Here is a 26,048-nt window from a genome sequence, read left to right as displayed (position 1 = left end):
CATTTGGGCCCCATGGGTTAATATGTCGGCGTTTGGAGGCTTGAGCCATGAGTTCTAAATTCTAAATTTTTTATAAATGCTTTTGAGAAACGGTGTGACGGTACAAATCAGATTTTCTTTTTCTTTCTTCCATCTTTCCTGGTCCAGAGGATCATAGCGTAGTGAGAATTTGATAGGATCATAGCGTAGTGAGAAAGTGATAGGATCATAGCGTAGTGAGACAAGTGATAGGATCATAGCGTAGTGAGAAAGTGATAGGATCATAGCGTAGAGAGAAAGTGATAGGATCATAGCGTAGTGAGAAAGTGATAGGATCATAGCGTAGTGAGACAAGTGATAGGATCATAGCGTAGTGAGAATTTGATAGGATCAAAGCGTAGTGAGAAAGTGATAGGATCATAGCGTAGTGAGACAAGTGATAGGATCATAGCGTAGTGAGAAATAGGATCATATAGTAGTGAGAAAGTGATAGGATCATAGCGTATTGAGACAAATGATAGGATCATAGCGTAGTGAGAAATTGATAGGATCATAGCGTAGTGAGACAAGTGATAGGATCATAGCGTATTGAGACAAATGATAGGATCATAGCGTAGTGAGACAAATGATAGGATCATAGCGTATTGAGACAAATGATAGGATCATAGCGTAGTGAGAATTTGATAGGATCATAGCGTATTGAGAATTTGATAGGATCATAGCGTATTGAGACAAATGATAGGATCATAGCGTAGTGAGACAAGTGATAGGATCATAGCGTAGTGAGAAATTGATAGGATCATAGCGTAGTGAAAAAGTGATAGGATCATAGCGTAGTGAGACAAGTGATAGGATCATAGCGTAGTGAGACAAGTGATAGGATCATAGCGTAGTGAGACAAGTGATAGGATCATAGCGTAGTGAGACAAGTGATAGGATCATAGCGTAGTGAGAAATTGATAGGATCATAGCGTAGTGAAAAAGTGATAGGATCATAGCGTAGTGAGACAAGTGATAGGATCATAGCGTAGTGAGACAAGTGATAGGATCATAGCGTAGTGAGAAATTGATAGGATCATAGCGTAGTGAAAAAGTGATAGGATCATAGCGTAGTGAGACAAGTGATAGGATCATAGCGTAGTGAGAAATTGATAGGATCATAGCGTAGTGAAAAAGTGATAGGATCATAGCGTAGTGAGACAAGTGATAGGATCATAGCGTAGTGAGAAATAGGATCATAGCGTAGTGAGAAAGTGATAGGATCATAGCGTATTGAGACAAATGATAGGATCATAGCGTAGTGAGAAAGTGATAGGATCATAGCGTATTGAGACAAATGATAGGATCATAGCGTAGTGAGAAAGTGATAGGATCATAGCGTAGTGAGAAATTGAGAGGATTATAGCGTAGTGAGAAATTGATAGGATCATAGCGTAGTGAAAAAGTGATAGGATCATAGCGTAGTGAGACAAGTGATAGGATCATAGCGTAGTGAGAAAGTGATAGGATCATAGCGTAGTGAGACAAGTGATAGGATCATAGCGTAGTGAGAAAGTGATAGGATCATAGCGTAGTGAGAAAGTGATAGGATCATAGCGTAGTGAAAAAGTGATAGGATCATAGCGTAGTGAGAAAGTGATAGGATCATAGCGTAGTGAGACAAGTGATAGGATCATAGCGTAGTGAGAAATTGATAGGATCATAGCGTAGTGAAAAAGTGATAGGATCATAGCGTAGTGAGACAAGTGATAGGATCATAGCGTAGTGAGACAAGTGATAGGATCATAGCGTAGTGAGACAAGTGATAGGATCATAGCGTAGTGAGAAATTGATAGGATCATAGCGTAGTGAAAAAGTGATAGGATCATAGCGTAGTGAGACAAGTGATAGGATCATAGCGTAGTGAGACAAGTGATAGGATCATAGCGTAGTGAGACAAGTGATAGGATCATAGCGTAGTGAGAAAGTGATAGGATCATAGCGTAGTGAGACAAATGATAGGATCATAGCGTAGTGAGAAAGTGATAGGATCATAGCGTATTGAGACAAATGATAGGATCATAGCGTAGTGAGAAAGTGATAGGATCATAGCGTATTGAGACAAATGATAGGATCATAGCGTAGTGAGAAAGTGATAGGATCATAGCGTAATGAGAAAATGATAGGATCATAGCGTAGTAAGAAAGCTAAAAGTATGAAAATTGGTAAAAAAAATTCGCACAGATTTATTGTTGTTGGTCTAGATCTATTACCAATTTAATTACATAAATAATCCAGACTAATTGATACTATTACACCTCGTTTAAGCTTACACCTAGTTTAAGCTTATTTTAATTTTTTGTTTCGCTTTTTATATACACACACATATATTGTATAATCCCGCTTATTTCTGCTTTTAGACAACAGAAGGACACGCTAAGCTTATTAACCACTCTAATTATATTGACCTACTCTAAGTATATTGACCTAATCTAAGTATATTGACCTACTTTAAGTATATTGACTTACTCTAAGTACATTGACTTAATCTAAGTATACTGAACTACTCTGAGTTCATATTAACTTAGTCTAAGTATACTGACCTACTCTAAGGGCACTGCTACCTGTTAGAACATTACAATTAAATACGAATGATAACCTTCTTTCTAAATAAAATGTTTGTTTGATACAAAATAATGAAACAGCCTTATGTTATGATGCTATGCATGTATTTCCATTTATCCCCTCCACCAATCAGCTCCCTGCAAGAACTCTTTTCAATCTAGCGATGAAGTAACAAAACAAGTCTGTAGCAATACACCTAGCCTCATTATTAGTTAACTTATATCAGACATGTTATTATAAGCATTGATCTATTCGATCTACGTCCATGGCCAGGGCCAGCATTAGGACACTGCAACCTATGTGTCCACCGAACCCCGACAAAATAGCGCCGACAAAATAGCGCAGAAAAAAAATATTAGTCATTTTGAAAGAAATATTTTAGATATCGTAAAGTATGAATAGAGCCAATATTTCTTTGTTTTAATGTTATTATTTTTTAGTCATTTTGCAGGAAACACTTTAGATCTCTTCAAACATAAGTATGCAAACAGAAAGCAAAATTTATAATAAGCTAAAATACATAATTTCAAGATAATCATTTATTTACATGCCAAAAGTGTACTTTGACAACAGGCAAAAATACTTGTCAGATTTACACACACACACACAAACTTTCACAAAGTTAAATTGTAGGAAATGTCACGTAGAAATTCCATCACTGCTTGAACGCGGTCACCACATTTCAAAATCCTATTTTAGCTGGTCCGCGCATTTTGTCTTGCGCTATTTTGTCGGGAAATTTCGCGCTATTTTGTCGGCGCTATTTTGTCGGCGCTATTGTTTCCGCGCTATTTTGTCGGGTCACCGTGTGACAACAGTGGGCCCCGCAATTTCATAGGCCCTGCGCTAGTTCTGTGTGTAAATGATTAAATTCAACCTTTTATAACATATAACAGGGTTCCTGTGGCATGCTGATTTTCCTGGAGCTCCTACAAATCTCCAAAAATTGCAAAATATACGAAAAAGTCCTGACATTATTAAAATTCCGCTGAAAACTCATAAAAATCTCCTGAAAAATAGCCTAAATTGTCATTTCTGTGGTGTCACTCAATATGGAAAACTCCACTCCTACGCGCAATATAAAACAACAACAAAAAAAAAAAGGCATTTTGAATACCCGTAACTGTGACATTGCGTAAAAGAAGCTTTTCGCGCCTCAAACTAATCAAGAATTACTTAAGATCAAGAAGCATAACTTTTGATGATATACTGTATGACTTGGCTACACGCAAGGCTCGTAAGGTAAAGTTAATGTGATCGTGATTTTGTACTTTGTCAAGAATGAATCAAATGCAAGACAAATTTATTTTCTAATACAAAATCTTCATTTTCACTTTTTATCCTTATCCTTACTCATACTGGGCCCCTGCGCAATCCGTTTCGCAAATGGCCCCACACTAGTTAGGACCGGTTCTGCCCAAGGCTTTGTAGCAATGCAAGATATCCAGTTAGGAATGTTTGTTACACTTTGAATTAACGAAACAATCAAACAGGATTTGTTGAGAAATACCTTAAACACATTTTTTTTTTCAAAGACAAATTGAAATGTAGAATATTGTGTAAACAAATCAGTCATATGCGGTTAGTCATAGATCTATCTTGTTTCTGTCCTGTTCAGTTGAAAGTTTGAAAATGTACTTACTTCTATGTTCTAGACAAACTTACTTCTAGTTATCTAGGTTCTAGACAAACTTACTTCTAGTTATCTAGGTTCTAGACAAACTTACTTCTAGTTATCTATGTTCTAGACAAACTTACTTCTAGTTATCTAGGTTCTAGACAAACTTACTTCTAGTTATCTATGTTCTAGACAAACTTAGTTCTAGTTATCTAGGTTCTAGACAAACTTACTTCTAGTTATCTAGGTTCTAGACAAACTTACTTCTAGTTATCTAGGTTCTAGACAAGCTTACTTCTAGTTATCTAGGTTCTAGACAAACTTACTTCTAGTTATCTAGGTTCTAGACAAACTTACTTCTTGTTATCTAGGTTCTAGACAAAATTACTTCAAGTTATCTAGGTTCTAGACAAGCTTACTTCTAGTTATCTAGGTTCTAGACAAACTTACTTCTAGTTAACTAGGTTCTAGACAAACTTACTTCTAGTTATCTAGGTTCTAGACAAACTTACTTCTAGTTATCTAGGTTCTAGACAAAATTACTTCTAGTTATCTAGGGTCTAGACAAAATTACTTCTAGTTATCTAGGTTCTAGACAAACTTACTTCTAGTTATCTAGGTTCTTGACAAAATTACTTCTAGTTATCTAGGTTCTAGACAAACTTACTTCTAGTTATCTAGGTTCTAGACAAACTTACTTCTAGTTATCTATGTTCTAGACAAACTTACTTCTAGTTATCTAGGTTCTAGACAAACTTACTTCTAGTTATCTAGGTTCTAGACAAACTTACTTCTAGTTATCTAGGTTCTAGACAAACTTACTTCTAGTTATCTAGGTTCTAGACAAGCTTACTTCTAGTTATCTAGGTTCTAGACAAACTTACTTCTAGTTATCTATGTTCTAGACAAACTTACTTCTAGTTATCTAGGTTCTAGACAAACTTACTTCTTGTTATCTAGGTTCTAGACAAAATTACTTCTAGTTATCTAGGTTCTAGACAAGCTTACTTCTCGTTATCTATGTTCTAGACAAACTTACTTCTAGTTAACTAGGTTCTAGACAAACTTACTTCTAGTTATCTAGGTTCTAGACAAACTTACTTCTAGTTATCTAGGTTCTAGACAAACTTACTTCTAGTTATCTAGGTTCTAGACAAGCTTACTTCTAGTTATCTAGGTTCTAGACAAACTTACTTCTAGTTATCTATGTTCTAGACAAACTTACTTCTAGTTATCTAGGTTCTAGACAAACTTACTTCTTGTTATCTAGGTTCTAGACAAAATTACTTCTAGTTATCTAGGTTCTAGACAAGCTTACTTCTAGTTATCTATGTTCTAGACAAACTTACTTCTAGTTAACTAGGTTCTAGACAAACTTACTTCTAGTTATCTAGGTTCTAGACAAACTTACTTCTAGTTATCTAGGTTCTAGACAAAATTACTTCTAGTTATCTAGGGTCTAGACAAAATTACTACTAGTTATCTAGGTTCTAGACAAACTTACTTCTAGTTATCTAGGTTCTAGACAAACTTACTTCTAGTTATCTAGGTTCTAGACAAACTTACTTCTAGTTATCTAGGTTCTAGACAAACTTCTCACTTCTGCGACTGTAATGACAGAGAGTGTCAAGCGTGTTGCTAGCAGACGATTAATTTGTCCTGGGATCTAAGTGGGAGAGAAAGATTTCGCCGATGTTCAAATGCCACTACTTGGCTGACGCTCGTCTAACGCGAGTAACCAATAGCGTCTTTAGTTCACGTCACATGACTGGTATGGCGCGTGCGACCATTGATGGATGCTTTGTTTTAGTGTCTTCCACGGCGAGAAATCAAAAGATGGCGCTTGTGGCATGTGTCGTTTCTGGCACGTGGGCGCAATTATGCCATCCCATTATGCTTTGACCTAACGACCGGAAGTGAAGAAAACGTGTTACTTTCGGGAATGCTTTCAGCTTCCATCACCGTTGTGGTGAATTTTATTTCCCTCTATAATCAACGACATGATAGATCAAATATACACTGCAGACAGAAAGTCAGGGAACAGAGAAACAAAAGAACAAGCCCGACATATAAAGAAAGAGAGAGAGAGAAAGAGAGTTTTGATAGGAGAGAGTAGTAGAGAGAGGATGGTGATGAAAACAAACAAATGATAGAAATAAAAATATTATAAATAGAACAAGTGATACAAAGAGAAGAATAGAGAGAAAATTAGAGAGAAAAAGATAAAGCTAATAGAAAGAGAGAGATAAAGGTAATAGAAAGATAGAGATAATTGTAAATTGTAATAGAAAGAGAGAGATAAAGGTAATAGAAAGAGAGAGATAAAGGAAATAGAAAGAGAGAGATAAAGCTAATAGAAAGAGAGAGATAATTGTAATAGAAAGAGAGAGAGATAAAGCTAATAGAAAGAGAGAGATAAAGGTAATAGAAAGACAGATGCATACAGTTAAACACGTTAAAAGCATTATGTTTAAAGTTAAAGAATGTTTTTTAACCATTCGCATAAACACATCTTTTTAAACTTATCTTACTAGACTTATCTTACTAGACTTATCTTACTAGATGTATTTTACTAGACTTATCTTACTAGATGTATTTTACTAGACTTATCTTTATGGGCGTAACTAAGTCCCCCTCCCCTTGCGGGGGATGTGGAGCTTTGTGACTGATTTTTTGCTTTGATTTTGTTTATTTTAGATGAGATTTTATATTAAATCATACTTGCCCCAGCGCAGCCAAGGGGGCTTTTGAGGTTAAAACCCCCTTCTTCTATAAAAAAAAAATTAATGCAAACGACAATTACCCCATTCCATGAGCGTAGCCAGGTGGATTGTGAGTTTAAAACCCCTCCAAACATTTTTTTTTACGACAAAACCCCCTATTCAATATAAGACTAAAGCATACATCAGTCATGAGATTCTTTGAGCGTAGCCAGGGGGAATTTTGTGTTTAAAGACCCACTCCAGAGGACTTTAGACCCCTCCAAATGGTTTTGTGTTTAAAACCCTTCCAGCGGGGTTTGAAGCTAAAAACCGCCTCTTCAAAATAAAATTAAAGCAAACTAAATACACCAAATTCTATGACTGTAGCCAAGGGGGGTTTAGACTTTAAACCCATTCCCCCCCCAGGGCTCTAAGTTTAAACACCCCTCCAGGTGGTTTTTGTGTTTAACCTCCCTCCCCCTCCCTTACAGAATTAAAATTCTTGTTCACACATGTATGTGAACCCAAAATATGTGGTGAAAATATTGTTACCTGCTTTGTTACATGTATTGATTACATTGCAAATGACTTATGGATGGACCTGGATGGATGGACATTTTGTGGGCCGCATCTAAGTTTTTTGTAAAAACACAAACTCTCTTTTTAATATTTTTTACAAAGTTTATATCAACTCTGTCTGTCTGGTAAAAGTTTGAACACGTTTCTCCCACACCCATTCTCGAATCAAGTTGACAATTATCAAAATTATTTCTTGTACCTGACAAAACAAGAATCAATTAAAAAATATAATTAGTTAATTAATTATTGGTAATTCATTATTTTGTTAGTTATAGAACAAAGGAAAGAAATTGTACTTGACTGATGTGGAGGTATAAGTTGAATTAGTTCCCTTTATAATTTGTCACTTAAAAGTTTGAAAATTACAATATATAGCTATAAAACCTTCTATTTTCATAAACACTTCGCTTGCACAGTGGTTAGTGCAGTGGTTTGAGTTCTAATTCAGGTCGACAATTTTTTTTTAATGTAAAATACATTAAAAAGCTATCACAGTAACCTTCACACAGATACACTCAAATACAATTTTTAAAATATTTTTATTTTCTTGTGTTTTATCTTCTCATAGTCATACACTACGTTAATTATCAGTTTATTAGGGGGTTGGGCAATACTAAGTACTACAAATAGTTTTATAAGCAAATAATATTTTCTAATTCTTTGCACTTCAAGTAAATTTTGTGCCGCGCTTGTGAATTGAGAAGCTTTGGTTTCAACTATAATAAATATAAAAAGCAGTTGTGACCTTACCCAAAAGACATTTACATGAATCTATTTTACACGTAGGCTGCTATCCAATACGGTTTTATTGTATTGGATGTCATCTCTACCAGCGAGTCTTTGAAAGTAAGGCTTGTTAATTGTTAATTGTGGCCAACGAGATTTGATAGTTGACTTCTACTCCTGCTCTCGAAATGAGAATAAGGCGATCAATACCATGACTGTTGTTTTGAAGTCAATAAAATACACTAGTACGACTAGGTCTGATTCAGTTGATATGTAAATATGTCTCTCTCCACGTCACAGGATAGCATGTTCCCCTCCCCTGCTCACCCTTGTGGTGGCAAAACCTATTTCCGACGGACCCAAATGCTGAATATTTGAGTCAATTGTTTACAGCAATGTGTCTCAACTTGTGTAGTGCCCATCACTTCTCTAGGAAGGTAGGAACAAACTGATTTAGGGGCGCGAGTACTGTTTTTGTAAAGGAAACAAATTCTGTTATATTTCCATTATCGTCAAAGATAGATCTAGATTCATATTACTAACGATGTTTCAAACATGAAATAATTATTAAGTGCACACAATTTCTTCCTGTTCGAAGTAATTTTTTTTACCGTTTTTACGAAAGATGTCTGCAGCAGTTTCGTAGTGCATCAAATCCAAACATTTACTTCAAGAGACATTTTAATTCACCTCCGTATTGTACCCGTCTCTTCCTTCTTCAGTTGACTTCTGTGACATGTTGCATTTTGTACTATGATGAAATATTTGCTGTAAAGGCCAGTAAAATGCATTTGTGATATTCATGGTGCCTGGTCATGCGGTATGCTCGCTTGACTGTAGTTCGGTCGTCTCGAAGGTCCTGGGTTCATGCTCTGTTGGTGCCATACCATGTCGTCCTGAGGGTGGTTTGGACTAGAAAGTAGATCATCTTCAACTCTGAAGGAACATCCGAAACACGTTGAACATTTTCAAATCGTTTGGTCCCAACATTTCTAGCGCTAAGAGGAGACGATGTGTAGCTTATTGTTTCAGGAGGGGCTGTCACAAGCAATAGAGACATATACAATAGAACTATACAATGCAAAAACACCATAAGATGAGCCTGTCCTTTGCCTTTGCTCTGCTAATGTTTACATGTTAAATAATAGTATTTATAGAAGTTAGAGATTTAATCTTTTCTTTATGATGAGAATCACTGAGATAATGTAGACGCCTAATAGACCCCACTTCCAAATAAAAATCAGATCTTATCAATATTTGATTGAACTCAATCCTATGAGAGAACTCACCTAGATGACTGAACCTGCACAACGTGAACATTAATGTCATGTTGCGTGAGACTTTGTGTTTTATCCACGGCGGTTCAATGAGTACTTGTAATCACCATACATCTGTGTAAATAACATGTCGACGACATGTTACACCCCATGCACCCTCCACCCACTTCTTTACTATCCACCCAATCAGTGACTTGAAGTCATTCGGTGAGATATAAATATAGAACCTTTTTGACAGATCAGCAGGGCACATTGACGGCTGCTAGGAACGTGTTTATACATCTGTGTCTCTAAAACACTTGCAAGTAGTTTGTAGTTAGAATGGAATTATTTCATTAACTCATAGAGTACATATTAAGACATAGTCTTTAGAAGAGTAAATTATGTACAATTGTACAACTTTGAGATGGTACATATTTAGTTGAAATATAAAGCATTTACAATAGGTTACATCCGTGTACAACCGGAAGTCCACGGGAAGCAGTAGACATCCAAGGGAGTTTACTCAAAGAAAAGAAATGTTGATACGTGCATAAATAAGATTACGGTACAACTTGTTGAACAGTTGTTTGTTTTGAGTTGACATCGTCAAGATATGAAGGACACCAACTTCGTTTTCTTTGTGCTGATACTGGCGGTTTTAAATGTTGGCGCCGAATTAACTTTCGACAAATATCCGGAACACTTTATATTTGGAGTTGGCAGTGCTGCTTACGTCACTGAAGGAGCATGGGATATTGATGGTAAGATTTGAAGATTTGTATGTCATACATAAGTTAAGCCCTTTTTAGTCAAAATATCATCTGATGGCAGGGCCAATTTAAGGGAGGGCAGGCAGGGCTACTGCCTAGGGGTCTAAACAAGAAAACTCCCCCCCCCCCCGAATAGTAAAAATAAATCCGTTAAAAAGAAAGAAAATGAGATTAAATTTACAATAACTCTGTTTCTTTCTTCTAAAGTAGGGTATACTTTTAGTCAGATATACTACGTACTACGAATTACCATTAAGAAGTGGATACTTTTAGTCAGATATACTACGTACTACGAATTACCATTAAGAAGTGGATACTTTTAGTCAGATATACTACGTACTACGAATTACCATTAAGAAGTGGATACTTTTAGTCAGATATACTACGTACTACGAATTACCATTAAGAAGTGGATACTTTTAGTCAGATATACTACGTACTACGAATTACCATTAAGAAGTGGATACTTTTAGTCAGATATACTACGTACTACGAATTACCATTAAGAAGTGGATACTTTTAGTCAGATATACTACGTACTACGAATTACCATTAAGAAGTGGATACTTTTAGTCAGATATACTACGTACTACGAATTACCATTAAGAAGTGGATACTTTTAGTCAGATATACTACGTACTACGAATTACCATTAAGAAGTGGATACTTTTAGTCAGATATAGGCCTACTACGTACTACGAATTACCATTAAGAAGTGGATACTTTTAGTCAGATATACTACGTACTACGAATTACCATTAAGAAGTGGATACTTTTAGTCAGATATACTACGTACTACGAATTACCATTAAGAAGTGGATACTTTTAGTCAGATATACTACGTACTACGAATTACCATTAAGAAGTGGATACTTTTAGTCAGATATACTACGTACTACGAATTACCATTAAGAAGTGGATACTTTTAGTCAGATATACTACGTACTACGAATTACCATTAAGAAGTGGATACTGTGATAGTAAGTGTATGTGTTTTGCGTGGCTGGTAGTGCATTGTGTGTGCCTGTGTATGAAATGACCAATGGAACTTGAGTGTTCATGCTTGAGTGAACAGCAGTGTGTCAGGGACTGTGTGTAAAAGGAAGTCAGAGTATAGAGAACAAGTGGCTGGAGTAGAGAGCATAAATAAGGACGAATAAAATCATTGTGTTTATTGAAGCTCGTGTTGTTTTAGTCTATTACATGGTGTCAGATGGACCGACTCCACCCGCCACAACCGCTGGAATTAAATGGCAACGTAGCAGAAAATTGGAAAAGGTTCAAACAATCCTTTCAGATATATTCGATAGCAAGTGGACTGGATACAAAACGCAGAGAAGTATGACATTATTGCATGTGATCGGCCAAGAAGCAGTGCAAGTCTATAACACTTTCCAATGGACGGACAATGAATGGAATGAATGTGAAATTAGCAAGTCCTTCCATACACTGCATTCTTAATAAGTTCGAGAAGTACTGTCTACCAAGAAAAAATGTTACCATTGAAAGACATGTTTTTTTCCAGCGTTCTCAACATGAAGGAGAGTCATTTGACAACTTTGTCACTGACATCAAACTCAAGGCAAAGACATGTGAGTTTGATTTGCTTAAAGATTACCTAATAAAGGATAGGATAGTTGTTGGCATAAGGAATGAGAACACCCGAGCAAGACTTTTGAGAGAACCAGATCTAGACCTTAACAAGGTAGAAAATATATGTCGGGCAGCTGAGGCAACTGAATGGCAGCTTAAGCTCATGAATGAAGAAAGTGGGGTACAAGTTGTGAATTCAGCTACCAATAGTTTTTAAAGAACAAAAGGAAATGTGAGTTGTAGCTATTGTGGCAAGGAACACAGACCACGTCAGTGCCCAGCTTATGAGGAAACCTGTCACAAATGTCATAAAAAAGGTCATTTTTCGTCAGTGTGCAGATCAAAGCCTGTAAGTATAGTGAAGTCAGAAGGTCGAGATGACTCCGTTGAGGAAACATTTTTCATCGGCAGTATTGGCTCCCATAGTCTAAGCAACGAATGGAACTCACTCATTACTGTTGAAAACAAACAAGTCACATTCACGTTGGATACTGGAGCACAAGTCAATATTCCCCAATATTCTCCCATACAGAATCTTCAAGCAATTAAAAAGAAAGAAACTTCTCAAATCAACATCCAAACTTACTACTTACAGTGGAGAAAGATTGAAGGTTGTTGGCAAAGCACACATTAAATGTACTGTTAAAAGTAAGACAGCCATAATAGAATTTCAAATTGTGGAGACACATTCAAAGCCAATTATGGGTCTACCAGGCTGCCAACAAATGAATTTAATCAGAAGAGTTGACTTTATAGAGGATGATACACTCTCAGGCTACGCAGATGTATTTACTGGCTTAGGCTGCATGGAAGAGGAATATACTATAAAGGTCAATTCCAACATTAAACCTGTTGTACACGCAGCAAGGAAAGTCCCAGCGGCACTACGTGAGGAATTAAAAAAAATTAAATTAATTGAGAAGAATGGAAGATGAGGGTGTCATTGAAAAAGTAGATCATCCCACTGCATGGGTCAACTCACTTGTTATTGTTGAAAAGAAAGGAGGCGGATTAAGGATATGTCTAGACCTTAGAGACCTCAACAAAGCCATTCAAAGAGAACACTATCAATTACCTACTATAGAAGAAATAGCTAGTCGACTAAGTGGCAGTCAAGTGTTCACGGTATTAGATGCCAACTCTGCCTTTTGGCAAATTAAATTAGACAAGAGCTGTACAGATATAACTTTTAACACACCTTTTGGTCGCTACAAGTTCCTTCGTCTACCATTTGGGCTAAACTCTTCTGCAGAAGTATTTGCAAAACGTTTCCATCAAGCTTTCGACGTTATACAAGGGGTTGAGACATACATGGACGAAATACTGATAGCAGGTAGAACAATAGAAGAGCATGGTGATAAACTTAGGCAAGTTCTTGACATAGCAAGAAGGAAAGGAATCAAACTGAAGCCATCTAAATGTAGCCTAAGAGTACGACAAGTCAAGTTTGTAGGACATATCATTACAGATAGTGGTATAAAGCCTGATGACTCAAAGATTGAAGCAATACAATCCATGCCATACCCTACAGATCGCAAGGAACTAGAAAGATTTTTGGGTATGATTAATTATCTTGGTAAATTCGTACAGAACTTGTCAGAAATAATTGCCCCATTAAGAGAGTTACTTAAACAAGACAACGAGTGGATATGGTTGGAACAACATCAGAAGGCTGTTGATTATTTAAAGAGTTTGATCACAACCGCCCCAGTTTTAGCCTTTTATGATGTTTCACAGCCAGTCAAGTTGTCTGTGGATGCTTCACGGGAGGGACTTGGGGCAGTATTAATGCAGAATGAAAGGCAGTGGCTTACGCCTCAAGATCTCTTACAGACTGTGAAAAACGATATGCACAAATAGAAAAAGAAATGCTTGCCATTGTCTTCGGAGTTGAACATTTCCATTACTATGTGTATGGACGTCCAATAAAGGTTGAAACAGATCACAAACCTTTGGAAGCGATTATCAAAAAGCCTTTGGCATCTACACCACCTAGGCTTCAGCGGATGCTTCTTCGACTAATGAAATATGAAATACTGCTGGAATACAAGCCAGGCAAAGAAATGTCTATTCCAGACACACTGTCAAGAGCATCGCTACCAATCAAATATCCCTCAAGTGATGACTGGTATGCACAAGTTCATCTGATCGTCAATAGTTTACCCATGTCAGATGAATATATGAACATTTTTCAGCAGGCCACTGCAGATGATGCTGTTTTAAGGCTGTTAAAGAATAATATTATGATAGGCTGGCCAAACAAGAGAGCTGAAATTCCACAAGAAATTCGAGCATATTCAGGATTTAAAGAAGAACTTAGTGAAAGCAATGGTTTACTTTTTAAAGGAGAAAGATTAATAGTACCAAAAGTATTGCAAAAAGAAATGCTTCAAAGACTGCACCAAGGTCATCTTGGGCGAGATAGATGTCTTGTTACAGCTAAGGAGGTGTTCTTCTGGCCTGGAATGTCTAAGCAGATTATAGACATGGTATCAACATGTGCAAGTGTGTAACGAACACCAGAAGTCCCAGCAAAAGGAGCCATTGTTACCACATGATACTCCTGTACTTCCTTGGGAAAAAATTGGATCTGATAATTTTGAGTATCTCGGTAAAAACTATTTGCTACTTGTAGATTACAATAGTAATTTTTTTGAGATAAATCTTATCCCAACACTAAAGGTTTCAGATGTGATCATACATATGAAATCACAATTTGCTCGACATGGTATTCCAAAGGAAGTAATTAGTGACAATGGACCCTCATTTGCTTGTCAAGAATTTCTGAAATTTTCTAAAAGCTGAGGATTTAAGCACATTACGTCTAGCCCCAGATTTCCACAATCTAATGGTATGGCAGAACGGGCCATACAAACAGTGAAACAGCTTCTAAATAAAGCTAGAACGTCGGGTCAAGACCCATATATGTCCCTCTTGCAATTTCGAAATGCTCCATGCCCTGATGGACCTTCACCTGCACGGCTGCTCATGGGCCGCCGTCTGAGGACAAATCTTCCGACAACGGAGGCCTATCTCAGACCTCAAATCCCAGACAAAAAAGAAAATGCTTGGAAAACAAGAAAAAGTAATCAAGCAAAATATTACAACAAAACAGCGAGGCGCACCGAGCGACCACACATTCAGCCTGGGAGCAAAGTGTGGATGCAAAAGAAGCCTGGCGATTTATGGGAACCAGCAGTGGTCATCTCAGAAGCGGAGACCCCGAGATCATACTGGGTAAAAACACCGAATGGGATAACTTACCGAAGAAATAGAATGATGTTAAGAGACACATGTACAAAATCAAGGGTCATGCCTGATATTTTTTAAATGGACACCCCAGAGACAGTCATTAATGGTCAAACCACACAGCCAGAGAACGTGAGCGATACAAATGTGCAACAGGAACAGACAAACACTACCAATCCGCCGCCTGTAATAACTCGATATGGTAGGCAAGTTCGGCCACCAGTACGTTACCCTGACGCAGATAATTAGATACATGTATATCTTTTTATTATTATGCAATTTGTATATAATTAATGTCTATTTGTAAACCTAGACTTTTTTTTTTTTTTTTTTTTTTTTACTACACATTTTATAATTTATATTGTTACTATTCTGTTACATTCTGTGTGTTAAACATGTATTCAGTTGTTTATAGTGAGACAGAAATCATTTGTATAGTCAATTGATATCTCAAAGCTTTTAAGGAGGGAGATGTGATAGTAAGTGTATGTGTTTTGCGTGGCTGGTAGTGCAGTGTGTGTGCCTGTGTATGAAATGACCAGTGGACCTTGAGTCTTCATGCTTGAGTGAACAGCAGTGTGTCAGGGACTGTGTGTAAAAGGAAGTCAGAGTATAGAGAACAAGTGGCTGGAGTAGAGAGCATAAATAAGGACGAATAAAATCATTGTGTTTATTGAAGCTCGTGTTGTTTTAGTCTATTACAGATACTTTTTAGTCAGATATACTACGAACTACGAATTACCATTAAGAAGTGGATACTTTTAGTCAGATATACTACGTACTACCATTAATAAGTGAATACTTTTAGTCAGATATCCTGCGCATTACCATCAATAAGTGGATACTTTTAGTCAGATATACTACGTATTGTAATTAATAAGTGGATACTTTTAGTCAGATATACTACGTATTACAATCAATAAGTGGATACTTTTAGTCAGATATACTACGTATTGCAATTAATAAGTGGATACTTTTAGTCAGATATACTACGTATTACAATCAATAAGTGGATACTTTTAGTCAGATATACTACGTATTGCAATTAATAAGTGGATACTTTTAGTCAGATATACTACGTATTACAATCAATAAGTGGATACTTTTAGTCAGATATACTACGTATTGCAATTAATAAGTGGATACTTTTAGTCAGATATACTACGTATTACAATCAATAAGTGGATACTTTTAGTCAGATATACTACGTATTACAATTAATAAGTGGATACTTTTAGTCAGATATACTACGTATTACAATTAATAAGTGGATACTTTTAGTCAGATATACTACGTTATGCAATTAATAAATGGATACTTTTAGTCAGATATATTACGTATTACAATTAATAAGTGGATACTTTTAGTCAGATATACTACGTATTACCATTAATAAATGGATACTTTTAGTCAGATATACTACGTATTACCATTAATAAATGGATACTTTTAGTCAGATATACTACGTATTACAATTAATAAGTGAATACTTTTAGTCAGATATACTACGTATTACAATTAATAAGTGGATACTTTTTGTCAGATATACTACGTATTACCATTAATAAATGGATACTTTTAGTCAGATATACTACGTATTGCAATTAATAAATGGATACTTTTAGTCAGATATACTACGTATTATCATTAATAAATGGATACTTTTAGTCAGATATACTACGTATTACCATTAATAAGTGGATACTTTTAATCAGATATACTACGTATTACAATCAATAAGTGGATACTTTTAGTCAGATATACTGCGTATTGCAATTAATAAGTGGATACTTTTAGTCAGATATACTACGTATTACCATTAATAAGTGGATACTTTTAGTCAGATATACTACGTATTACCATTAATAAGTGGATACTTTTAGTCAGATATACTACGTATTAGCATTAATAAGTGGATACTTTTAGTCAGATATACTACGTATTACCATAAATAAGTGGATACTTTTAGTCAGATATACTACGTATTACCATAAATAAGTGGATACTTTAAGTCAAATATACTACGTATTACAATTAATAAGTGGATACTTTTAGTCAGATATACTACGTATTACAATTAATAAGTGGATACTTTTAGTCAGATATACTACGTTATGCAATTAATAAATGGATACTTTTAGTCAGATATATTACGTATTACAATTAATAAGTGGATACTTTTAGTCAGATATACTACGTATTACCATTAATAAATGGATACTTTTAGTCAGATATACTACGTATTACCATTAATAAATGGATACTTTTAGTCAGATATACTACGTATTACAATCAATAAGTGAATACTTTTAGTCAGATATACTACGTATTACAATTAATAAGTGGATACTTTTTGTCAGATATACTACGTATTACCATTAATAAATGGATACTTTTAGTCAGATATACTACGTATTATCATTAATAAATGGATACTTTTAGTCAGATATACTACGTATTACCCTTAATAAGTGGATACTTTTAATCAGATATACTACGTATTACAATCAATAAGTGGATACTTTTAGTCAGATATACTGCGTATTGCAATTAATAAGTGGATACTTTTAGTCAGATATACTACGTATTACCATTAATAAGTGGATACTTTTAGTCAGATATACTACGTATTACAATCAATAAGTGGATACTTTTAGTCAGATATACTACGTATTGCAATTAATAAGTGGATACTTTTAGTCAGATATACTACGTATTACAATCAATAAGTGGATACTTTTAGTCAGATATACTACGTATTACAATTAATAAGTGGATACTTTTAGTCAGATATACTACGTATTACCATTAATAAGTGGATACTTTTAGTCAGATATACTACGTATTACAATCAATAAGTGGATACTTTTAGTCAGATATACTACGTATTGCAATTAATAAGTGGATACTTTTAGTCAGATATACTACGTATTACAATCAATAAGTGGATACTTTTAGTCAGATATACTACGTATTACAATTAATAAGTGGATACTTTTAGTCAGATATACTACGTATTACAATTAATAAGTGGATACTTTTAGTCAGATATACTACGTTATGCAATTAATAAATGGATACTTTTAGTCAGATATATTACGTATTACAATTAATAAGTGGATACTTTTAGTCAGATATACTACGTATTACCATTAATAAATGGATACTTTTAGTCAGATATACTACGTATTACCATTAATAAATGGATACTTTTAGTCAGATATACTACGTATTACAATTAATAAGTGAATACTTTTAGTCAGATATACTACGTATTACAATTAATAAGTGGATACTTTTTGTCAGATATACTACGTATTACCATTAATAAATGGATACTTTTAGTCAGATATACTACGTATTGCAATTAATAAATGGATACTTTTAGTCAGATATACTACGTATTATCATTAATAAATGGATACTTTTAGTCAGATATACTACGTATTACCATTAATAAGTGGATACTTTTAATCAGATATACTACGTATTACAATCAATAAGTGGATACTTTTAGTCAGATATACTGCGTATTGCAATTAATAAGTGGATACTTTTAGTCAGATATACTACGTATTACCATTAATAAGTGGATACTTTTAGTCAGATATACTACGTATTACCATTAATAAGTGGATACTTTTAGTCAGATATACTACGTATTAGCATTAATAAGTGGATACTTTTAGTCAGATATACTACGTATTACCATAAATAAGTGGATACTTTTAGTCAGATATACTACGTATTACCATAAATAAGTGGATACTTTAAGTCAAATATACTACGTATTACAATTAATAAGTGGATACTTTTAGTCAGATATACTACGTATTACAATTAATAAGTGGATACTTTTAGTCAGATATACTACGTTATGCAATTAATAAATGGATACTTTTAGTCAGATATATTACGTATTACAATTAATAAGTGGATACTTTTAGTCAGATATACTACGTATTACCATTAATAAATGGATACTTTTAGTCAGATATACTACGTATTACCATTAATAAATGGATACTTTTAGTCAGATATACTACGTATTACAATCAATAAGTGAATACTTTTAGTCAGATATACTACGTATTACAATTAATAAGTGGATACTTTTTGTCAGATATACTACGTATTACCATTAATAAATGGATACTTTTAGTCAGATATACTACGTATTGCAATTAATAAATGGATACTTTTAGTCAGATATACTACGTATTATCATTAATAAATGGATACTTTTAGTCAGATATACTACGTATTACCATTAATAAGTGGATACTTTTAATCAGATATACTACGTATTACAATCAATAAGTGGATACTTTTAGTCAGATATACTGCGTATTGCAATTAATAAGTGGATACTTTTAGTCAGATATACTACGTATTACCATTAATAAGTGGATACTTTTAGTCAGATATACTACGTATTACCATTAATAAGTGGATACTTTTAGTCAGATATACTACGTATTAGCATTAATAAGTGGATACTTTTAGTCAGATATACTACGTATTACCATAATAAAGTGGATACTTTTAGTCAGATATACTACGTATTACCATAAATAAGTGGATACTTTAAGTCAAATATACTACGTATTACAATTAATAAGTGGACTCTTTTAGTCAGATATACTACGTATTACCATAAATACGTAAATACTTTTAGTCAGATATACTACGTATTACAATTAATAAGTGGATACTTTTAGTCAGATATACTACGTATTACCATCAAGAAGTGGATACTTTTAGTCAGATAAACTAGTACTACCATTAATAAGTGATACTTTTAGTGGATGGTAATAAGTAGTATATCTGACTAAATGTCATCTGTCATCCTTGACTGCAAACCATAAAGAGCAGATGTCCCTTATAGATTTCATGTTTGGACGTATCAGATAGAATTTCAAGGAACAAAGAGACAAAGAGTCAGACAAAGAGTACAACGCAAGAAATAAAAACAATTCGATTGAGAGAGTAGAGACCACTGGTAGAGACCACTGGTAGAGACGACTGGTAGAGACCACTGGTAGAGACAACTGGTAGAGACCACTGGTAGAGACCACTGGTAGAGACAACTGGTAGAGACCACTGGTAGAGACAACTGGTAGAGACAACTGGTAGAGACAACTGGTAGAGACCACTGGTAGAGACAACTGGTAGAGACCACTGGTAGAGACCACTGGTAGAGACCACTGGTAGAGACAACTGGTAGAGACCACTGGTAGAGACAACTGGTAGAGACAACTGGTAGAGACCACTGGTAGAGACAACTGGTAGAGACCACTGGTAGAGACCACTGGTAGAGACAACTGGTAGAGACAACTGGTAGAGACAACTGGTAGAGACAACTGGTAGAGACCACTGGTAGAGACAACTGGTAGAGACCACTGGTAGAGACCACTGGTAGAGACCACTGGTAGAGACAACTGGTAGAGACCACTGGTAGAGACAACTGGTAGAGACAACTGGTAGAGACCACTGGTAGAGACAACTGGTAGAGACCACTGGTAGAGACCACTGGTAGAGACGAATCAACTTTTTCACCAACAGCGTTAGAGGCGCACAAGCCCAATAACATGATGTGGTACGATATGTATAGGGCCCCGCATATGACACTCGCACAGGGCCCCACGCACCACTAAGGCCGCCTCTGCACGTAATCAAGAAACTTCTCCCCTCCCTTGTCAAGAAGTGAGTAAAGTTCTCGTCCTTGCGGTCTGTAGGGCAGGTGATGTCAAGGTCATCTGTTTCTCTGGCTCACGATTAACGAGGATGTCATATAGCCAGCACAACAAGCAACTGCCTTTACTTTCCCCAACTGATGTCAGGTACCCATAAGAGGTGGACTCACAGGCGCCCTAGAGATACTGAATTTTAAAAAATCTTATTCTTCTACTGGATACGAGCCCGGGACGTCCGGTTCAGAAGCCAAGCGCTTTACCACTCAGCCACCTTGTCACTTGTAGTCCACATTTATAGTTGATATACATTTAAATCTTTAAAAAACAACAACTCCTATTTAAATTTTAAATTTATATCCATTACCAGTTTGAAACGAAGGAGCAATGATATGACATTACAAAGTTCATTTTAACAATTTCTTCATTGGTTCAAAAAACACAAAAAAAACGGAGTTGTTGGGTGGACATGGACAACGGCTCTACTATTTCCTTGATATTTGAAAGTTTACGTATATACTTGAAAAAAAAATGGACAGTTCACATATTTAAAAGTATGAAAAAAAAATTAAAATTAAAATTGGTCTGGGGGTCTAGACAATCTTTAATTTGAAGATACATACGTCAGCGGGTATTCCCGCATGTCTTCATAAAACAGTTAAACAATGAAATAACTAGACGTTCCGGAACATTTTGCACACTGTCTTCCCAAGTCTGCAGCTATTCACCTATAACTAGAACAAAACAAGAATCTTCTGTACCATATATCTATATCCAGTACTATATACTAGATTTCTGTCGTTTAATGTTGCCATGCCTGTATCACCAAACTAGAATTTTACAATAAGTAGATTTATAGGCCTACAGGGGCGTAAACAGGATTTTCTTTGCGTATGAGGGGGGGGGGTTAGGGTAGGGGGACAATTATTATTTTTTAATCTTATCTCTCCTAACAGTGGGCACTTCCTTCATTTAGGAGGACTTTTTTTTCTGTTACTTGTTTATGTCTCTTTTTATAGTGTCAATAGAAGGGAGATAAGAAGAGAGAAGTAAGATTGAAAGTTTGATGAACACATGAATGAAGAAGAAATGTTCACACACACGCACACACTCCACTGTTATCTCAGAATTCACGAGTTCTTCTTTCTAGACCAATATTACGAAAACGAATTCATAATAATGGGGATTTTTTTAAAGTAAAGTTAGTCACAGGAAGCTGCTCTTATATAAAATGTGTAAGATAAGTTTTAGATGCGAATACCTGCCAACAGAGAGAGCAAGATAAACAAGTTGGAGGGTGCTGTATTGAACCTAATGGGAAATGTTAAGGAAAGAAAGATACCTTTTAAAAAAGTAAACAAACATTTAGAGACCCTAAATTGGAAGACCACTGTTTGCGAACTAAAAAATAAGTAATACCTGGTATTTATATTTAGGTTCAAATGAAATGATACACTAAACATTCATTATTTATTTACTTTCAAAAGATACAGAGAAAGAAAGGTCAGTATGGGAATCAAAACGCACGACATTCGAGTTATTAGCACGACGCTCAATTAACTCAAGTATCCAATCATACTTCTAGATGCAAAATTGTAATTTAAAATAAATTATTAAATAAATGAAAGATATTAGGACTTTGAAAATATTACTTTCTGCTACAATTGGAAACGCTTAAAATTGATTGTGAAATGCTAAAAAGTGCAAATATAATATTAGATGATGTTTAAAAACACATAGTAGCGTATCAATAGTTTCGTATTCTGTACAAAGCAAACATCAAAAAGCTAGTGTTGTGAATTTCGGTTTTACAAAGATCTGTACAAACTAAGTATTACTGTATTGATGTTTGTTAAGAAACCTACTCTGAACTGTTGGTGGCACCAAAACCTTGAATCCTACTATAATTTGAAGATCTTAAATTTACAAATGTCACAGGCCTATAGTCACAATTACGTTGTGCTTATATAGAAATGTTGTCAATATCAGGGATGTTGTCAATATCAGGAATGTTGTCAATATCAGGAATCTGTCAATATCAGGAAGTGTCAAAATCAGGAATGTCAACGTAATTAAATATGAGCAGGAACTGAAATTTTCAATACAATTCAAAGATCTGACAAAATATTTGTGTACAAGTAAATGATGAGACAATGAGACATGGCTGGAGGAAAGGCAACCATGAAATGCCAATTAAATTATAAACTTCGTTTCAGCCAATCGTTTGTCAGTTTGACATTGTCAGTGCTTATTGTCTGCCTTCTTTCGATGTCAACAAAAAAAATTAGGGGCGTCTAACTGTCAAGATACAATTGATAAAGGAAAACGTGTCTGCAAGCTGCTTAGCAATGCTAGATAAACTGTGTGTGAGTTCATATAGATGAACAGGCCTTTAGCCTCTGACTTTTGTGTTATAAATAATAGTGCATATGGAAATTGATGGTTTGAGTAAGGGAAGTGATACTCCAATTCAACGTTATATATATACTAGAATTGGCTAGCCAAAGGGGGAGCGTTAACTCTTTATGATTCTATTGTTATAAGTTTTACAAAAGGAGATATATAGATATTTAGTTTGTTATTTTATTAAAAATTTTGTATTTGTAAAAAAAAAAAAGAGACCAGGAGGAGTTAAATAGTCTAACATTCCATTACACAATCCATGATACCTATTTTTTAATTTTAAGAATCCATGATACCTATTTTTTAATTTTAAGAATCCATGATACCTATTTTTTAATTGGGATTGTCAAGGCTCTAATCCTTTGTCTAACAATTCAGACTGATTGATGGGGAACTATAAAACTTCCTAACCCCTGAGTCATAATGTTACTTTGGGCTTTGACGGACCAATTTACTGTCATGGAACTATACAATCTGTCATTTTGACAACGACACAGAGATTTGTCTTGCGTTGACTAGGTTAAAGATGAACAACTGGTGACAAGTCTTTGGTATTTTTTTAAACAATTATTTATTGTAATTAACAATAAATGAGTGAATCAAAAGAAAACTAACAAATTAGTTAATTAATTATTGGTAATTAATCATTTTGTTTGGTATCGTAAAAGGGAAGTAAGAACTACTTATTGAGAGATCAAGCCGTTGAGTCTTTCCCCTTTAAACTTTTTGTACATGTTGTTTCTCTCGCTTTCCATTCAAGACGAGGTACAATTCAATAGTCACAGCTAGTGGTCTGGGTTTGATTGCTTCAAGTGTCACACAATTAAACACCATTTGGCTATTCACTTGAAAGCAAGCTTATCAACCCATCATCAATAATAAGACTCTAGACTTTGTTCCAAGAAAAACTAGATGTAATAATAGAAGTAAGAAGAACCCGTTTCAATTGATTGTATTTGAGACTTTAGAACGTAGTTTCTGTAAAGAGACTAACATTCCATTTTTGGGGGGTCTGAGAACAAATCAGCTTTTCAATTTCTTTTCCAGTTTTTTCGATCTAGACATGGCAGACCGACAGACAGACGATACAAAACTAATAAACAGCTTATCGTAAGAAGGCCTACGCGAGACAGACGATACAAAATTAAGAACAGCTTATCGTAAGAAAGTCTACGCGAGACAGAGAGAGATTGTCTCAATGTTACACAGTCTTCGTTTTCAGGAGTCATTCGCAAGCAAAAAGTGAAAGGAATTTGATGAATATCGTGTGACACTAAGAACATTAGTCACAGGATGAGTAAATAGGTTTTCAATATCCTTCTCTCTTTCTGTCTCGCTGTAATGTGATGAACTTCTAGATCTTTCTATGCATAACACGTTCTTCCATTTATGTGTGTTAACTAATGTATAGACCAACATAGTCTGTCATTAGACTTGATACACTTTGTTCTTATGTCTAAACAGGAAAAGGTCCAAGTATTTGGGACGAATTTTCCATTAAAAGCGGTTGGACAGAATCTAGTGATGGCGGTCAAATAGCAGCCAATGGATATAATTATGTTAAAGAAGATGTACAACGTCTGAAACAATTAGGGGTGAGTACCGGCTCCTTCGTGTCTTGCTCTGGGATTTCTTATTCTATTTAGGCCTTCAAGCCAGATGCGTGCGTATAATCGTGCGGATGTATTGTTGCGGGTCCGACACACCAAGACGTTATATTCCAAGTCCACAGTTGAAAGTCTCTGTGTCTAAACGGTCCAACTCTGCCAACTGTCAATACGTTTCTACACTATGTATGACGTCACTATCATTGTTGATATAAAATCCGTCATCTATGGTGCGTCGCTAAACTGAATAGGTTTGTTACAGATGTCTTTGGTTCTTAGTGAAGATTTTTTTTTAATTTATCTGAATTGTCATTGACTGAAATTGTGAAAACTTTTAATTGAAATCTACAATACATTTTTTTAGAAAATAATCAGGAATATTGAACCAAATAAGTGTTGTGGTAGTGATATACACGCTCTATAGACATTTTAAAAAATTCATTACCCCATGAGATGTTGCAAAGTAATTGTACTATGTATATATGGTAGCAAGTTTTGGAATTCTAATTTAAAAGGACTTAAAGGTCGAGTTGACCCTTTGCTCCCCAGGTTTCTCATTACAAATTGTCCTTGTCTTGGCCTCGCCTGTTGCCTCATGGAACAAACTCCAGCATAAATGAAGCAGGTTTTCAATATTATGATTATGTCTTTGACGAGTTGCTGGCCAATGGCATTAAACCTTTTGTTGCTCTTTACCACTGGGACTTGCCACAGACCCTACAAGATGATGGTGGTTGGTTGAGCTCTGATTCCATCACCTGGTTTAAAGATTATGCCAACTTATGTTTTGAACGCTACGGTGACAGGGTAATTTTTTTTATTGATTTTTTCAATACATATATTTACAATCGATAAGAAGCTAGCTATCTTTGTAGCGATATTTTTAATTATTAAAAAGATGATTGATTTGACAACAAAAAAGTGGCGATACGAGACAGAAACATGTCGTATGTCACAACACGTGACGTGCTAAACGAGACTTACAGAACTGAAGAGTCATTGTGATTCGCGATTGTGTAACAGACATTTTGTTAGACCATAACTTTCCGTTCACGCACTTCAGTCATAATTTAAAAAATTTACAAATTAATTCCTCAAACACTGTACACAATACCAGATTGTAAACACACAATAATAATTGCAATGTCTTCGATTTCGAAGAAGATTTAGGATGAGTGCTGTGTTACAAATGCCCAAGCATGGAGATGTGCAGGCCAGGGCCCTGCGTAGGCTGTGGTGCCTCTGGGATGGATTAAATCAACTCAC

The 26,048-nt window shown here is 35.2% G+C and overlaps 1 protein-coding gene across 1 annotated transcript in view; it reads left to right on the top strand.

Moving 5' to 3' along the window:
• Positions 1-9,715: 9,715 nt before the first annotated feature.
• Positions 9,716-26,048, top strand: part of LOC106079679 (lactase/phlorizin hydrolase-like) — a 62,684-nt gene continuing 46,351 nt past the window's right edge. Inside the window, exons 1-3 of the mRNA XM_056031539.1 lie at positions 9,716-10,228; positions 24,640-24,770; positions 25,332-25,589. Of these exons, the coding sequence (XP_055887514.1) occupies positions 10,081-10,228; positions 24,640-24,770; positions 25,332-25,589 (537 nt within the window). The 5' untranslated portion in view covers positions 9,716-10,080. The remainder of the gene's footprint in view (positions 10,229-24,639; positions 24,771-25,331; positions 25,590-26,048) is intronic.

Source organism: Biomphalaria glabrata, chromosome 6 (assembly GCF_947242115.1).
Source record: "Biomphalaria glabrata chromosome 6, xgBioGlab47.1, whole genome shotgun sequence".
Lineage (NCBI taxonomy): Eukaryota > Metazoa > Mollusca > Gastropoda > Planorbidae > Biomphalaria > Biomphalaria glabrata.
This window is presented reverse-complemented; position numbering and strand designations above follow the sequence as displayed.